Here is an 18,057-nt window from a genome sequence, read left to right as displayed (position 1 = left end):
TAAGCATGGAATCAGAGTTGGAAGGAATCTCAGGGGCAGCGTTAAAAACTCAAGAGATATATCAGTGAGGCGCCAAATGGCTCCTTAAGGCAGGGGAACCGTCGCCAAAACGGAATGCCTAGTTGCCATTTGGTTGGCTCTAAAGTTGTATTTTTCAGTACGACTTTTTGGTTGCTGAAATTCATTCAAATTGTGTGGATAAAATAGCACGGTTAGATTTCTACTACAGGATGTGTTGCTTGTGTGTGAAAACAGGCAAGATCCAAGGACCCGCAGGCAGGCACCTCCAGGTGGAGACACCAGGCACCTGGGCATCTTGGCACCTGAGCATCTTCACTTGGTCACAAGTGGCCAATTGGTGGATTTTGAACGCTGCCCGAGGATCATGCAGGAATCTCAACTGCATATATGTAATTAAATAGCACAGAACTCTGTAGAAATTGGGTATCCTTTTGACGTCAGCCGGGTAAGGGCAAGTTGTCAGAAGTAGATCCTGCTTTTGACAGGCGTTTTACCAGCAGTAGCGGCCAGTTCCCATAAAAAAGGCGCGTTGCCTCCTTCTGGGTGTGCAAAGGCAGCCTTCCCACGGCCAGCGATTCTCAGGCTCCACAGCCGTGTGAAGCATGTGGCCTGGTGGATCCCCTGACCCTTTTGTGAGAGTGGACTTCTCTGCTAGGAGAGACCCCCGGGGGGGCCTGCCTGTGCCCCCGGCCTCCCAGGAAGAGCCACTCTGCCGCTGCCACGAACGCTCGGAGCACGAGGGCGACAAAAAGCACATGACGGCAGACAGGCTCCGGGGCTTTTTCGCTTTTCCTTTTTGCACAAAACAGAACATTTATTCAAGTGTTCTCCAGCACAAAGTACATCAGCAAAGGAGTCTTTCCTTCTCCCGAGTGTCCTGGGCACAAATGGAAAAGGAAAAATAAACGCAAAGGATGGGATGGAGGCGGAACGGACAGACTTTCTAACATCTGCGGCACCATGGACCTTTTAATTATTTTTATAAAACAGCTATGTCACGAGCAATACTTACACAGAGATACAACAGCCTGCCCGGCGGGGGTGGAGAGCTGGGCCTCCCACCCCCCCACCCCACTTTCCACCCCTGGCATAGCAGAACCATACTCTGAAATGTACATTATTTATTTGTCAATAAATATAGAAGCAACCCTAAAAAAAAAAGAGAGAGGGGCGGGGGGAAAGCGGCAGAAAGGATGGCGCATCCCAAAATCATCCTAGCAAAGAAAAGAAAAGTGAGGGGGGGTGTTGCTGGGGGCGGGGGGGGGGCGGTCAGCGGCATGGAATGTCAGGAAGGCGGCAGCGACGGCTGGAGAGCGGGGATCGTGGCCGAGCTCTTCCCAGGATCTTGACAAGATTTATTTCTTCAGCATGAATACATGATTTCCCACAAACAGTAAAAGCGTCTCAGCTACTTCAATGCCTAGGCTAAAACACATGAAATCTTTCCTTAAAGGTTTCAAGTACAAAGTTAAAATGCCTTTTTTTCTTTTTTTTAATAATAATATATAAGAGTAAAATAATAGAGCTCTTTTAAAACTCCACTACAAGAAAACAAAAAAAACAGTCATTGTCCAGACAGCAGACTTAAGTTAACAATAGAGATTTGTGATAAAAGAGGGATTTTTTTTTAGCACCTTAGTTGCCCCCATATCCTTCTGTGGTTGACAAAGGAATTCAGGCAAGTGGGGGGGGGGGCAGTCCGGTTGCTCCGCTTTTCAGTCTAGGGCTCTGCAACCTGGCGGGAGGGGGCCCCCCTCTTTATCGCAAGAGGAGACCAGAGTCAAGCCGGTCCCTAAAGCCACCCCCCATCCTCCCCCCCCGTCTTCCTCTCGCCCCCCCGGGGGGAAGCAGGTGGATTCTGTAGCAGACAGCAAAACAGATCCAAGACAAATACAGCGGGACACCTTTTTGGGGGGGAGTTGGGGGGCTGAAAAGACAAAACAGACAGGAGGTTTTCCCGAGAGGCCACTTCCAGTTTGGGGAGGGGTCTGGGGGGGGAGGGGAGTTCCATGAAGCTGGGCTGCTCAGAAAGAGGGTCTGCCAGGCAGACCTAAGGGAGGGGGCAGCAACTGGGGAATCCAGCTATTAGATGCTGAATTTGGGAATGGTGGCCAGTCCACCCCCCCCACCCCACTGAGCCAACAGTTGCTAGAAGGAAGGCTCTGTGGGGAGGGGCCGCTGCCCCCTCCCCACCTTCGATTCTCCGCCAAGATAAGCTTCCCTGGTCAGGGGCTGGGAGCGCTCAGTGGGCTCCCTTTGGCCCCGGTTGGAAAGCCCCCCCAAAGGGACAGGTCATGGCCGGGAGGGGGCCCCAGGCGTCCCACATAGCACCAAAGAAGTTAGACTAAAATAAGCCCCAAGGCGGCCCCCTCCTTCCCTCTCCCACCCCCCTTGTGGCCAAGGGGTGGGGGCGTCGGGGGCGCGTCTGAAGTGCCGCCCGCCTGGGGGGGCTGGAGAGAGGGAGATGCCCGCCTGCCCACCTGCCAGGGAGGTGGCTCGGAGCGCGTCCCCCCTCCAATGCCCCCCCTCCCTTGGCTTCCCCATCGGGTCCTGAGCGAGACCCCAGCACCTTTCACAGTTTGAGGGGAAGGGAGAGGAGGCCCCCTGCCTGCTCCCCGGTTAGCACCGAGACCAGAGAGCGCCCTGCCAGCTGCAACTGCTTCACCCGCTGGGAGGGGGGAGAAGTGGGGGGGGGCTGGCAGTTTCCCGCAGACCCGGCCTGCCCTGCTCCTGAGCGTTGCCTCAGCACCAAGCTGCTGCCTCCGAGAGCACCATGAACGCAGGGAAGACGGCCGGGGGGGGGGGGGAGGCAGAGGCAGAGGGCAGCGGGGGACCCCCAACCCGGCTCCCCGTTAGCACCAAGGGCTTTGGGCCCTGCTGGGAGCCCTCCCCACAGGCGGAAGGGAGAAGCAGCCTCCCAGGCCGCGCCCCGAGGGACGTCCGAGGGGGGGCCAAGCTGGCCGCACTCTGCACCCCCCTGCCCCAAAGGACTAAAGTGCACACAATTGCCAAGGGAGGCAGAGCCCAGGAACCCCGCCACCCTCTGCGCAAGGACCCTGGGAGGAGCTGCCCTTCAACCCTGTATTTGGAGGGTGGGGGGCCTTGCAAAGGGTGGGTTGGGGGGCCAGCCGGGTGGGGGGGGGACGGGTAGCACAGCCGGAGCCTGTTCAAGCAAAACAGGAGCCCTGCCGTTCACATCAGCCGCGGGTGGAAAGGGGCAGCAGCGGCACGGACCCCCCAAACGCCCCCCGCGCTTGTGGAGGAATGGGGAGAGGCGGGCACCAAAGGGCACCCCCTTTATCTACCTCTCTCCCCTCACGGACCCCCCCCCCCACTGCTGAGCCTGCGGTTCCAGGGGCAGAAATGGAGGAAAGAAAGACCTCGAAAGAAAGACCTCGGCTGAGTGGAGCGCCCGGTCTGCCCGCTGGGGAGGACACCCAGGCCCCCCCCCTTGTGAGAAAGCACCAGTTTACGTAGGGGCCACTATTTGGGACACTGCGGAGGGTGGGTAGGTGGGGCCCCTGGCCTGAGGGTCGCCTTTTGCGGGGGGGGGGGAAGCATTATTGCATGACACCCAGGGCAGAGAGCGGCACCCGCCCTTGCTGGCCACCTGCCCTCCCTTTCTGAGAAGCCCCCCCAGGGGCCAGCACACGGAGCCCCCCCTTAAGCTGCCACGGGTGCGCCCTCTCCCTTGATGTAGAAGCACCATTTTGAAAGTCAGTTGTACAGCAGTAACAGTACCTTTTTTATATATATATAGACATTTCTCTCACGTAACTCTCACATATATATAAACTGTAAACAAGAGGTAAGAGCGGCTGTAGGAGCTGGACTGGTCAAGGTCTCCGGCCTGGTAGGCACCCAAATACTGTGGGGAAGGGGGGCAGGGTGGGAGGGGGCAGGGAGGGAGGGGCGGGCAGCTTCTGGGCCTGCGCCCCCACCCTCCGCCGCAGGAATGGCGCTGGTAGACGCGAGGAGGCCCCCCCCCGGCACCTCCCTATGTGCTCCTCGACTGAGCAGGGGCGAAGCTGTCGCCCCAAGGCCCGCTCAGCTCTGGGCTCTCCTCCTCCGTTGCGGAGGCTGGCAGGGGGGGCACACGCCCGTGGGCGCCCGGACAGCCGGGCTCCGTGCCCGGGGCTCAGCCGAGGAGAGGCGGAAACCCAACGGACGAGGCGAAGCCGTCCAGAAAGAGCAGGAAATTGAAGGGTCACCAACAGAAAAGGGGGGCCGGTCGGTTGGTCTGGGGCGGTTTGACCCGGGGAGAGGATGGGCGGGTGGTAGACCCTCCCGTGGGTGGGGGGGCCCGTCCTCTCCCTCCCTCCCTCCCTCTTGCCCACCAGCCACCACCTCCTCCTCCTCTCTGGTGCCCCTTCTCTTCTGTTCGGGGGGGGGGTTGTGTTTGAGACGCCTCCTCCTCTTCCTCCTCCTCCGCTTTGCCAGTTCCGAGGGCGGGTGTCTCTTTAGACGCAGGCAAAGTACTCCTTCAGGGGGGCAAAGAGGTGGCGGATCACTGGCACACTCCAGGAGCGACCCAGGAGTCTCTGCCTTGCCAGGCGGCTCATGTTCGAGACGTCGGTGTAGTGGACCGGGAAGCCAAAGACCCTGCGGGGACAGAAAGGGGGGGGGGCACTCAGCACCCAGCAGGCCCCGGAGGCGTAGCTGTCAACTTTTCCCTTTTCTCACGAGGAACCCTATTCGAAACAAGGGGATTTCCCTTAAAAAAAGGGATACGTTGACAGCTGTGCCCATGTGCATGGAGCCAGGACTCCAGCCAGCCAGCCAGCCCCCCATTCCCGCCCCACAGCACAGAATAGTCGAGTGGTGTAGTGATCAGGTGGGATTGCTATGAGGAATTCTAACAAATCTAGAGTAAGCCATCTGTGTCAGCAATGAAAGCATTGCGTTGACTGGGTTTGAACTATTTTGATATGATTCTTGATCAATCCACACCTCTGCATCCCTGTTCCATTTTTCTTTTTTGACCAGTCACCTACACTGCCAGTTGCTTTGCCTGGCAGGCATCAAAGACAGTGGGCAGTTTCTTTGATGTAGCTTTTCTGATATGTTAATCTTAGGGTGTTAATCTTAGGGCCAGGAAACAGGTCTCACCTGAAGGTGAGAATGATCGCTGTCTTCCTGGCCATCCTTCTTATCATGTACATTGCTTGTTTATCACCTCCCATGGTTGCCAAATGCACTCCTTTGTAGTTCTGTTTTGTTTATCCCAGAAGTGTGTATGCTTAATTAGTTTTGGTAGTTTAACTTTGTTCCCACATGGGGTTTGTTGAAATGCTCAGAGGAAATCTGATTGGTTCTTACGAACACAGTGCGAAAAGTTCTTTTGTGAATAAAACGACCTGGGCTGGAGGGTGGAGGGGAATTATTATTATACGCACTCTTCCCAGAGTCTTGCTGGTTCAAGCCTCTGTGTGTATTCTTATTAATCAGAGTTCAATCCTTCCTTTGCTTGGGGAATGCCTAAAGTGGGAAGGGAGCCCCCAGCACCCCCCCTCGCCAGGAGGGCAGGCACCCACCTCTCCATCTCGGTGCACCACAGAATGTCTTCCTTCTCGTTCATGAAGACGGGGAAATGCTGGTCTTTGCCTTGCTTAATGGAGTTGGAGCGAGTGGTGATGGTTCGCACTTTGCTGAACTGGGAGGGAGCACAGAGGGCGGAGGCAAGGTTAGCCGGGAGGGGGGGGGCTGCGGGAGGTCCACCCTGCCCCTCTCCCCCGTCCCAGCCCATGAAGTGGGCGCCTCGCCTCCCCCAGCCCCTGTTTTGCCTGACCCCCCTGCCCTTCCTCAGCAGGGGACTCCTGTTGCCCCCAACTCTGAACGGCAGCTGCAGGGGGCACCGGCAGCTTCAGCAGAATCAGATACCCTTGGCTTGTTCTCCTAAGGATAGAAGGGGAAGCTGCTGGATCAGGCCCCTGGCCCTGCAAATTCTTCTGGTGGTTCCCTCCTTCCAAGAAGTGAGGTTACAGAGAACCAGGCAGAGGGCCTTCTCGGTGGTGGCGCCCGCCCTGTGGAACACCCTCCCTTCAGATGTCAAGGAAATAAGCAGCTATCCTATCTTTAAAAGACATCTGAAGGCAGCCCTGTTCAGGGAAGTTTTTAATGTGTGACATTTTCATGTGTTTTTAATCCTTGTTGGAAGCCACCCAGAGTGGCTGGGGAAACCCAGCCAGATGGTCAGGGTACAAATAAATTTTATTATTATTATTATTATTATTATTATTATTATTATTATTATTATTAATAATAATAATAATTCCAGGTGGGTGGGCTTCCCTGCCTGCCAGGTCTGACCACTTGGCGACTCCTGCCTTCCTTCCTTCCTGAACTAGAGTCCCTTTCCCCTCCCGGCCCCGATTCCCCGCACTCACCTTGGCTATCCTGCCATGCTCCAGACACTCCTGCAGTTCCAACTTATCATTCACAGTTGAAGCCAATGGCCTGCAGGGAAAACAGACAACTGATCAGCCCAGAACAGGGATCCCGGGAGCCTCAACGCCCCTCCCTGCAAGACCCCTCACACCTTCGCCCCCCCAAGCCCCCTCCTCACAGATGTGTGCCACAGGAGCTGGCAAGCAGGCTCAAGTTTTAATCCATTATTATTATTATTATTATTATTATTATTATTATTATTATTTCCATTTCCTCTCTGTCCCAAGGCAGGCAGGGTTCTGGCAGGACCTCACCGCTTCCTTGGCACGGGCGGGTTTCTGGGTGCTGGCGCCAGACCTCTGACCAACCTGTTCATGCCGGGCAGGTTCCCCCAGAAGTAGCGGGCTCTGTGCGCTGCCGAGACCTCTTTGGCATCGATCATCACCGGGTTGGACTGCAGCCAAGAGAGAAGGGGGGAGGAGGAAGGCGTCACGGGGTGGGCAGGGCAGGGGCTGCCCTCCCCCCCCAGGCAGAGCTGCGCTTTGGGGCTCAGGCCCTCCAGACCTTTCCGGCAGGGCCTGCCCCTGCTCATGACTTTGGGGAAGGGGAGAGCTCAGTGGCGCAGCTCCCGCCTTGCCTGCAGGAAGCTCTGGAAAGCCACTGATGCCAGTCAGTTCAGTGGAAGGCAGCTTCCGGTGCCCCTGTGCCAGCCCTGTCCTGCCCACCGGAGGGCCTCATTGAGCGGAAGGCACCCTGCGGTTTAATCTAGAACCCAATCCCTCTCAGTGGATTCCCCTAGATTACATCCTTTGCTCTCTTTCCAATTGACCTCCCCTTCAGCAAATCTCTAGTTTGCTGGCTGGCAAGAACGTATTTATTACTGCACAGTTGCAAAATTTGCCTTGGCTGCGAGTAAGTTGAGAGCTGGGCACCAAGGCAAGCATCATAAGGGGGAGCGAGAGAAATGGAGTGCTTAACTTATGCAGGTGTGTTTTTCACATTTTTGTATGTTTGCTGTTGCTGTTGTTCAGTTTTAAATCAATTATTTGTATTCTATGCATTGTGACCAATTGTGATGGCTTATTGCTTTCAGCAATAAAGATTTCATTCATTCAATGCCCTGATCATGGGTAGGCAAACTAAGGCCCGGGGGCCGGATTCGGCCCAATCACCTTCTAAATCCGGACTGTAATCAGCGTGTTTTTACATGAGTAGAATGTGTCCTTTTATTTAAAATGCATCTCTGGGTTATTTGTGGGGCATAGGAATTTGTTCATCCCCCCCCCCCCCAAATATAGTCCGCCCGCCCACAAGGTCTGAGGGACAGTGGTCAAAAAGTTTGCTGACCCCTGGCTCTGTCTGACAACCTCACCCTGATTCAATCCTGGAACAGAGCATTCAGCTTCTCAGACGGAAGCTCTTAAATCGCCTCCTTTATGATGTGGCTGTTGTGTTCACCCCTGGGGGGCTAACGTTCTGGCTGCCAGATGTTGCCCCCTCCCTCAGAAGCTGCCCCCTTCCCCAAATCCCGACAGCCAGCAGGAACAATAGACAGGGATGACAGGAGGTCAACACTGATACCCCAATTTCCCTGCAAGGAGCACAGGGTGGCCTACGTGGTTATGCCCCTCCTCATTTAATCCCCACAACCCTGCTAGGTAGGATAGGCTGAGAGCCACCTGCTGAGCGTTCCTTGGAAGAGCGGGGGATTTGAACCCGGTGCTCTGCCACTCTAACCGCTAGGCAAGGCTGCTTTTCAAGATGAGCCCTGGAAACACTCAGGTGCCCTCTGGTGGCAGGAGGAACTCCCTGCGCCTGGAATACAGCAGGGAGGCAGGCAGGTTTTGCCTTTGGTCCTGTTCTGGCTGCTTTGGCTCAGATCCGGCAATTTCCCCCAGGTTGCTCCTCCCTCTCCCGCCCAGGGACATTCACAGGGCGGGCAAGGAGGAAAGAGCGGTGCCTGCCCACCCACCCGCTGCCCACCCTCTCACCTCCAGGAAGCGAGAGATGTCTCTCTTGTCGCTGACGCCCATCGCCACCACGTTCTCAAAGAGCCAGAAAAAGGGCCGCTCGTCTCCCTCCTTGGGCCGGGCCTCGTGCAGCAGCCGGTAGAACTCAAAGAAGAGTCGGCCCGTGCCCTCTGGGGTGGGAGGGGAGGAAGACCGCCATGAACGGGGGCTCAAACACGAGACCAGCCCACAAGACACAAAAGCTCCCTTGGCAAGCCCTTCTGGCCCCACACTCCAGGGTGATTAAGGGCGTGGGGAAATCCCCTTCTCCAGACCCCAAGGGAAGGGAAGGTAAAGGACCCTTGGGTGGTTAGGTCCCGTCAAAGGCGACTATGGGGTTGCGGTGCTCATCTCACTTTCCGGCCAAGGGAGCCGGCGTTTGTCCACAGACAGTATTCCGGGTCATGTGGACAGCAGGACTAAACAGTTTCTGGTGCAACAGGACACTGTGACGCAAGCCAGAATGCACGGAAACGCCATTTACCTTCCCGCTGCAGCGGTACCTATTTACCATATTTTTTGCTCTATAAGACTCACTTTTTCCCTCCGAAAAAGAGGAAATGTGTGTGCGTCTTACGGAGCGAAGGCAGGCTGCGCAGCTATCCCAGAAGCCAGAACAGCAAGAGGGATCACTGCTTTCACTGTGCAGCGATCCCTCTTGTTCTGGCTTCTGAGATTCAGAATATTTTTTTTCTTGTTTTCCTCCTCCCAAAACTAGGTGCATCTTATGGTCTGGTGCGTCTTACAGAGCGAAAAATACAGTATCTACTTGCACTGGTGTGCTTTCGAACTGCTAGGTTGGCAGAAGCTGGGACAGAGCAATGGGAGCTCACCCCTTGCAGGGATTCGAACCGCTGACCTTCTGATCGGCAAGCCCAAGAGGCTCAGTGGTTTAGGCCACAGCGCCACCGTCACTAGACAAAGGAAGACCCTAACCCTGGGGTCACAGCTATCAGTGACACAGGTGATTTAAACGGCTTTGAGGTCATTGGGAATGTTTAGCCTGGAGAAGAGGGGACTGCGAGGAGATAGGAGAGCCATCTTCCAATATGTCAAGGGCCATCAAATGGAAGAGTAAACTAGCTTGTTTTCTCCTGCTCTGGAGGGTAGGACTCGAACTCATGGCTTCAAGTAACAAGAAAGGAGATTTCAACTAAACATCAGGAAGAACTTTCTGACAGCAAGAGCTGTTCAATAGCGGATCGGTCTCTCTTGGGAGGTTGTGAATTCTCCTTCCTTGGAGGTTTCTAAGCAGAGGTTGGAGGGCCCTGTCCTGGATGCTCTAGCCGAGATTCCTGAATTGCAGGGGGTTGGACTAGATCAGGCCTTCCTCAACTTGGGTCTCCAGCTGTTTTTGGACCACAACGCCCACCATCCCTAGCGAGTGGGACTGATAGAATAGAATAGAATTTATTATTTATACCCCGCCCATCTGGCTGGGTTTCCCCGGCCACTCTGGGCGGCTTCCAACAGAGTATTAAAATACAGTGGTCTGTTAAACATTAAAAGCTTCCCTCAACAGGGCTGCCTTCAGGTGTCTTCCAAAAGTCTGGTAGCCTCATGTTATGTTTGCTTCAGGTTGCGCCTTTTCACGTTGCGTCCCGCGGCGACCCGGAAGTAACGGAAAGGGTTACTTCCGGGTTTCGCCGCTCGCGCATGCGCAGAAGTGCAAAATGACGTCACGCGCATGCAAAGAAGCGGCAAATCGCAACCCGCGCATGCACAGACGCAGGTTGCATTCTTCTCAGGTTGCGATCGGGCCTCCGGAACGGATCCCATTTGCAACCAGAGGCACCACTGTAAAACTCCAAACATTAAAAACTTCCCTAAACAGGGCTGCCTTCAGATGTCTTCTAAAATAGTTGTTTATTTCTTGACATCTGGTGGGAGGGCGTTCCACAGGGCGGGTGCCACTACCGAGAAGGCCCTCTGCCTGTAACTTCGCTTCTTGCAGGGAGGGAACCGCCAGAAGGCCCTCGGCGCTGGACCCAGGTGTCCAGGGTGGAGATGCTCCTTCAGGTATACTGGACCGAGGCCGTTTAGGGCTTTAAAGGTCAGGACCAACACTTTGAATTGTGCTCAGAAACATACTGGGAGCCAGTGTAGGTCTTTCAATGATATGGGAGGATGGGAACTGTAGTCCAAAAACAGCTGGAGACCCAAGTTTTGGAAAGTCTGGACCTGATGACCCAACCCGATAATTCTTTGACCTTGTGAGCCCCGGCAGGGACCGGGGGGGGGGGGCACCTACCGTAAAGGCCTTTCCTGGCGGGGTTGACGATGGAGAGGTCGTTGCAGGGGCTGCCTCCAATCACCAGGTCGAAGGGCCCCCACTCCTGTATCTGCAGTGCGGAAGGAGGCGGGAGTGTCAGAGGTGGGAGGGGCACCCCCTGGGGCCGGGGTCCTGGGCCAGCGACACAGAGGGAGGGGAAGCCGCCCTCCCCCCCTCCCCAGAGCTCCACGTACGTGTTTCTGCGTGACATTGCGGACGTCCCCAACATACATGATCTTGCCCTGGTGCCGCACCATCCCAACCGTGATGGAGTCCTCGCACACCTCCGAGGCGATGTAGCGGTCCACCTGGATGCCCAGGTCCTTCAGCACCAGGAGACCTGGAGGGAGGGAGGGGGGACATTCACAGGTGCGCAAGGGGGGGCTGCACCCCAGCACGGCCCTCGCTTCCAGGAGGGGGGCCAGGCTCACCTGTGGCAATGCCGTCAAACAGCGAGAGCACACGGATAGGCTTCCTCTTCTCGGCGGGGACCGGCGGATAAACCTTTGGTGGGTCCTGCCAAGATGCAAAGAGAGACGGCGTTGGCGTGGGCAAGAGAGGAAGGGGGCGGTGTAGTAGAAATGAGAGGACAGCAGACCTGCCAGACGGGGGCGGGGGGTAGTGTCCCGGGGATTTGCATGCCGAGGCAAATTTGTGCAAAGTCAAGACCCCTGGAATTCTCCCACTGGAGGGAAGGTCGGGCGAGGCTTCTGGGAGATCTCATGGGGCCAACAGAGATATTGCAAGCCAACCAAAGCCTCTACATAGCTCCATGCTTCTTTTGGACATCGGGATATATTCATATACAGTGGTACCTTGGTTCTCAAACGCCTTGGTACTCAAACAACTTGGAACCCAAACACTGCAAACCCAGAAGTGTGTGTTCCAGTTTGCGAACTTTTTTGGGAAGCCGAATGTGCTCCGTTTTGAGTGTTACGCGAGGTCTGTCTGTTTTTACTATTTATTTTGTGTTTTTGTGGCTTTTTGTTTTGTTTTTGTGACTGTGTGGAACCCAGTTCAGCTACTGATTGATCGATGGTGTAACTGCAGTACACTGATTATTGCTTTCATTTTATGGATCAATGGTCTCTTTAGATAGTGAAAATCAAGTTAAAGTGCTGTTTTAGGGGTTGTTTTTAAAATGTCTGGAACAGATCGATCCATTTAGCATAAATTCCCATGGGAAAGTGCGCCTTGGTTTTGGAACGCTTTGGTTTTGGAACAGACTTCTGGAATGGATTAAGTTGGAGAACCAAGGTACCACTCTTTTGCCATGTTTAGCTGGTGATAAATGCTGAAAACCAGATCTCGCCCAGCCCAAATTCAGGATGTCCATTCCCAGAGAATGCGACTGGATTTCTACACATGTATAAAGCTAAGGTGAATGCCATTCTACAAACATTGAACTGCCCTGAGACCTCTGGGTATATATAGGGTGGTGTATAAATTCAATCAATCAATTAGTATAGTATAGTATAGTATAGTATAGTATAGTATAGTATAGTATAGTATTGTATTGTATTGTATTGTATTGTATTGTATTGTATTATAAATAGAAGCCCGTGCAATTTATAGGCCTGGAGCTCCCTTGTGTGGCTTCCCTGCCAGCCGCTGACGTGCTAAGTTGCCTTGAGCATCCCAATGGAATAAAACCACTCTTGCCACTGACCGAGCAAAAGAAGTGGCTCCCCAGAGGCCATGGCAGAGAGCAAGGGCCAAGGTGCCTCCTGCCGCCTCCTGAACCGTCCTGGCAAAAGGGCACCCCAAGACCCGCCTTATCCCACCCCCCGCGCTGCCCTGAACTTACAAACTCTTGGTCGTGGTTGTTGGCGAAAAACATCTGGAGCCGCGAGGGCCAGTCTTCCCGCCGCCGGAGCAGGCCGTAGATGCCTTTGTGGCCGCACATGTAGCAGTTCCAGGGATCTTCCTTGATGGCCGCCTGGGCAGCACCAGGGCCCACCAGCAAGTCCACGCACTCCACGCAAAAGCACCTGCGGGCAGAGTCCAGCTGTCAGCGCTCCGGCCCAGCAGGACGAGGGAGGCAGGGAGGGATTCCTGACTCTGACAGTCTGACCCCCCCCCCTGCCCTGCTCCACTGCCTGTGGGATCACCCTGGCACTGACTGGCAGGGGTCCCTCCCAGGCCTAGCCCAACCCAGACCCAACTGCTGGGCGAATCTTTCCTTATCCCTAGCCTGGATGTTGGAAGAATCGGGGCAGATAAGAGAAAGCCCTTCTTCACGCAGCGCCTTGTTAAACTGCGGAACTCCCTTCCACATGAGGAAGCAATGGATTTCTCAGATGGATGGATTTCAAAGAGGAGAGGACAAATTCATGGAGGAGGAGGAGGAGAGGGAGAGGGCTATCGATGGCTCCATAGTCAGAGTGAATAACATTTCTGAATCCCAGTTGCTGGAAATGCAGGAGGAGAGAGTTGCTCTTGGGCTCGGATCCTGCCTGTGAGTTTCCCTTTGGGGCGTCTTCCTGGGCCATGGGGCTGGTCCAGCAAGCTTTTCTTGCGGTCTGGATCCCAGCCTGCTTCTGCGTGAGGCAGGGCTTCCCCTTGGCAGCCGCCTCTCGCGCAGGAGTCAAAGGGAAAGTCCCGGCAGGCTCCCACCTCAACAAGCAGGAAGAGGGACACAAAGGCTTCTCTCTCTTAAATAAATAGATAAATAAATAAATAATTTGTTGATACCCCTCCCATCTGGCTGGGTTTCCCCAGCCACTCTGGGCGGTTCCCAACAGAGGACTGAAAACAGAATACAGCCATGCCTCAAGTTATGTTTGCTTCAGGTTGCGTCCCGCGGCGACCCGGAAGTAACGGAAAGGGTTACTTCCGGGTTTCGCCACTCGCGCATGCGCAGAAGTGCAAAATGACGTCACGCGCATGCGCAGAAGCAGCAAATCGCAACCCGCGCATGCACAGACGCAGGTTGCGTTCTTCTCAGGTTGCGAACGGGCCTCCGGAACGGATCCCATTTGCAACCAGAGGTACCACTGTAAAACTTCAAACATTAAAAACTTCCCTCAACAGGGCTGCCTTCAGATGTCTTCTAAACGTCAGATAGTTGTTTATTTCTTGGCATCTGAAGGGAAGACGTTCGACAGGGCGGGTGTCACCACCGAGAAGGCCCTCCGCCTGGTTCCCTGTAACCTCACTTCTCACAGGGAGGGAACCGCCAGAAGGCCCTCAGAGCTGGACTTCAGGGTATAACATTATTACCCTGCCCGGGGGGGGGGGGAGCAGACAGGTGTGGACCCCTCCCTCTTACCCTCCCCCCGTCCTTTGGCTCACCTGCAGCAGTTGTTGTTGCCACACATGAGAACTTCGCGGCCCCCACAACAGATGGTGCAGTAGGACTGGTAGCCGTCGTCATCATACTGGTAAGCGCATTCCAAAAAGCAGTTCTGGTGGGGGAGGGACAAGAGGAGTGAGGGGGCCTTCTTGGCACTGTGATTGTTGCCTCACAGGGGGTGGGCTAGATGGCCATTGGGATCCCCCCGAACTCCACAATTCTACAGCTCCATGCCCTTTGCAACACACTAACAGGAAAGGCACTGGCTGCCCCCTTACAGGTGGGGCACAGGCAGAGAATAGTAATAATAGTAATAATAATAGTAATAATAATAGTAATAATAGTAATAAATTTTATTTATACCCTGCCCTCCCTAGACAGAGCCTGGCTCAGGGCAGCTAATACCAATAAAATCACAGTAAAAACTTAATAGGAAAAAAACATTTTAAAATGCAATTTAAAATGCAACCTCATTTTAAAAATAGCCCATAGATCAAAACCGTAAGGGGAGGGAAACATAAGGGTCAGACTGAGTATAAACCAAGGGCCAGGCAGAACAGCTCTGTCTTGCAGGCCCTGCAGAAAGATGTCAAGTCCTGCAGGGCCCTGGTCTCTTGGGACAGAGCGTTCCACCACATTGGGGCCAGTGCTGAAAAGGCCCTGGCTCTGGTCAAGGCCTGTCTAATTTCCCTGGGGCTCGGGATCTTCAGGGTGTTTTTATTTGAAGACTGTAAGGTCCTCTGTGGGGCATACCAGGAGAGGCGGTCCCTTAGGTATGAGCAGTGGCGTAGCGTGGGGGGTGCAGGGGGGGCCGGCCGCACCAGGCGAAACATCTGGGGGTTAGGGGGCGCAAATCCACGGGTTAGGGGGTGCAAATTACTTGCCTTGCCCCGGGAGCTGACAACCCACGCTACGCCACTGCGTATGAGGGTCCATTGCCGTATAGGGCTTTAAAGGTCAAAACCAGCACCTTAAACCTGACCCTGTACTCCACCGGGAGCCAGTGCAGCTGGTATAGCACTAGGTGAATGTGATCCTGCAGCAAAGATCCCGTTGTTGAATGGTTTCTTGAAATGTAAAGGTTCATCATTGTTCCACCTGATGTGTGTGTCTTTAAGGGGCCAGAGCAAAATAACGAGACCCAGCTTTACAGCTGTGAAACACAGCAGGTGCTGCTGAGTTGTATTGATTAAGGTGTGTCAGCAACTCGGTATAATATATAAGGAGCAGCACCTAGCTCCTCTCCCATTACCCTGGGGGTTGGGTTGGTGGTTGGGTCTGGTTTGTTGTTAATGTATTTAGTGTATAAGGAGTTTTTGTTTTGTAATTAAAACCTTGTTTAAGTTATTTTTGAGTCCCTTTTTAATGCATGGTCTCCCCAGCAAGCTCTCTGCAGCGCTACTAAACTGCAAATAGCCAACACCCGTGAGGAGCCTTGCCACAGCAGAAGTCTCCCTCTCCCCTAGGGGCTCCTGCCATCCCCCCCAAGTCAACCCACTTGCTGCCTCTTCCCTGCAGGCGATGACAAAATCTCCATTATTTGCAGGGCTTGTATTTGCATTCTGGGACACGGGTGGCGCTGTGGGTTAAACCACAGAGCCTAGGGCTTGCTGATCAGAAGGTCTGCGGTTCGAATCCCCATGACGGGTTGAGCTCCTGTTGCTCGGTCCCTGCTCCTGCCAACCTAGCAGTTCGAAAGCACGTCCAAGTGCAAGTAGATAAATAGGTACCACTCCAGCAGGAAGGTAAACGGCATTTCCGTGTGCTGCTCTGGTTCGCCAGAAGCGGCTTAGTCCTGCTGGCCACATGACCCGGAAGCTGTACGCCAGCTCCCTCGGCCAATAAAGCGAGATGAGCGCTGCAACCCCAGAGTCGGCCACGACTGGGGTCAGGGGTCCCTTTACCTTTACCTATTTGCATTCTGGCACCTCAAGGCCTACCTTGCAGTTTTGGCACATGCCTCCGTTGAAGAGAGGGTGCTCCAGGGTGACATTGAGGCTCCCGCAGGAGATGCAGATATCTGGGGGGGGGGGGACAAGGAGAGAAGGGTTAGGGGGGCAAGGGGAGGGAGATAGGAGCTGCCCCTGGCCTCCCCCCACCTTGCAAGTCTACCACCCACCTCCCTTTGTACCTATCTGCATTGCTCCCCCTCTTCCAAAGGCAGACCCAGCAACCTGTGGACCGGACCCGGAACATTACGGCCCCTCCTGCTGGACCGGACGGAGCTGGCAGCTGCAAGGGGGGGGGCACAAAAGACCCTCCGCACTGAGTGACTGCCACTTACGAAGCCGGGGGGAAGACGCACGGACGCTCCTCGCCCCCCCAGGACCCTGCGGCTTCCGGGGCCAGCATCTCTTGAAGGGAAGCGCTGAAAGCGGATGTGGAAAAGCGACCCCCCCCAAATGCATGCACCCCTCCCGCTTCTGTGCATCCGAGGCAGCAAGAGCTCAGGCTCACCTTCAATGTTCCTGCACTTCTGCCGGACGTCGTAAACAAGACGCTCTGCGGAGGGAAAAGGGGGGGGGGGTTGGTGAGCGGAGGGCAGATTTTGGCAGAACAGGAGGGTGGGCTCCGTTCTGCTATTTATAAAAATACTTATATACCACTGCTTCCCGGAAATATAACACATTAAACAACAAAACAACACATTAAAAAGTTATATTTATCTTGCTTTTCAAAGTATTTATTACACCACTGTATCATAAAAATCTATCACAGCGGTTTATATCAGTATCAAACCATAAAGGGATACAGGAAAAGAACTAAAAAATAAAAGGTTTTTAGGAAGATGGGATATTGACAGGCTGGAAGGTGTGCAGAGGAGGGTGACTAAAATGATCAAGGGTCTAGAAGCCAAGCCTGATGAGGAGCGGTTGAAGGAGTTGGGTATGTTTAGCCTGGAAAAGAGGAGACTGAGAGGAGATAGGAGAGCCACCTTCAAATGTCTCAAATGGGAGAGGGAGCAAGCTTGTTTTCTCCTGCTCTGGAGGGCAGGACTCGAACCCATGGCTTCAAGTGACAAGGAAGGAGATTCCAACTAAACATACCCAAAACGTTTCTGATAGGCAGAGGTGTTGGACAGTGGAAGGGTCTCCCTTGGGAGGTGAGGGGACTCTCCTTGGAGGTTTTTAAGCAGAGGTTGAATGGTTCTCTGTCCTGGACGCTTTAGCTGAGATTCCTGCCTTGCAGGGGGTTGGGCTGGATGACCCCCAGGGGTCCCTTCCAACTCCCCAATTTTTTTATTCTCTGGAGGGGTTACCAAGTTGGCAAAGGCTGCATGATGGGATGCCAAGGGGTGGCCTCAACTGCTCATCAGCACATCTGATGGCCTGCAAGACAGAGTTGTTCCACCAGGCCTTTGGTCAGGGCGCAGCCCGACTCCCTCCTCTGGCAACCTGCACAGAATTTTGCTTAATCGGCTGCCATCAATTTGATTTTAATTAATTTTTTATAATGAAATATTTTTAGATTGTGTGATTATTTGACTGTTTGATTATTTGATTGTTGTTAGCCGCCCTGAGCCCTGCTTCGGCTGGGGAGGGCGGGATATAAATAAAATTATTTATTATTATTATTATTATTATTATTATTATTTATTATTTATCTGTGCTGATTTTGCCACTTTTCCCATTACAAAAACAGAGAGGTGGTCTTGACGAAATCTGCCCAGATTAGGTAGGGCTTGATTGAAACTGTTTACCCGCTTTTCCTGTTTTGCTTTGTGGATGTCCGCCTGCTCTGAGCTCTGGGCAAAGACTTTGCCCATTTCCTGCAGAGTCCTCCATGACCCGGTGGGGGGGCAGCCTCCATGGCCCCTAACAGCCTCTTGCAGGGTCCCAGGCTGCCCAGAGGAACAGCCGGAAGGGTCTCTAAGCCAGCCCCCCAAGCACAACCCTGGCCTCTTTGGGACAGGGACTCTGTGCCAGAGATGCCAGGAGGGGGGAAGAGGAGGCTGGGGGGCAGGAAGGTTGCCCATGGGCAGCGCCAGGGTGCAAATGACAAAGCACAGAGGCAAGAAGGGGGCCCCCTGCAGCCCAGAAGGGGGGAGACAGGGAGAGAGGACACACTTATAG

General features: G+C 54.3%; 1 protein-coding gene across 5 annotated transcripts in view; it reads right to left on the bottom strand.

The window, feature by feature from the left end:
* Positions 1–972: 972 nt before the first annotated feature.
* DNMT3A (DNA methyltransferase 3 alpha) overlaps positions 973–18,057 on the bottom strand; it is an 88,204-nt gene continuing 71,119 nt past the window's right edge. For 3 of the 5 annotated variants that reach the window (XM_083733206.1, XM_083733208.1, XM_083733207.1), the window contains 12 exons: positions 16,442–16,486; positions 15,925–16,004; positions 13,984–14,096; positions 12,497–12,680; positions 11,121–11,205; positions 10,884–11,029; positions 10,669–10,759; positions 8,400–8,548; positions 6,777–6,862; positions 6,408–6,477; positions 5,556–5,674; positions 973–4,623 (listed from right to left, as the gene is read on the bottom strand). In XM_083733206.1, the coding sequence (XP_083589332.1) occupies positions 4,482–4,623; positions 5,556–5,674; positions 6,408–6,477; positions 6,777–6,862; positions 8,400–8,548; positions 10,669–10,759; positions 10,884–11,029; positions 11,121–11,205; positions 12,497–12,680; positions 13,984–14,096; positions 15,925–16,004; positions 16,442–16,486 (1,310 nt within the window). In that variant the 3' untranslated portion in view covers positions 973–4,481. Of the gene's footprint in view, positions 4,624–5,555; positions 5,675–6,407; positions 6,478–6,722; positions 6,863–8,399; positions 8,549–10,668; positions 10,760–10,883; positions 11,030–11,120; positions 11,206–12,496; positions 12,681–13,983; positions 14,097–15,924; positions 16,005–16,441; positions 16,487–18,057 lie in introns of all 5 variants that reach the window. The other 2 variants (XM_083733204.1, XM_083733205.1) reach the window with 1 other exon arrangement.

This window comes from Podarcis gaigeae, assembly GCF_964106915.1.
Source record: "Podarcis gaigeae genome assembly, chromosome: 3".
NCBI lineage: Eukaryota > Metazoa > Chordata > Lepidosauria > Squamata > Lacertidae > Podarcis > Podarcis gaigeae.
The sequence above is the reverse complement of the archived record's forward strand: the minus strand, read 5'-3'. Positions and strand labels throughout refer to the sequence as shown.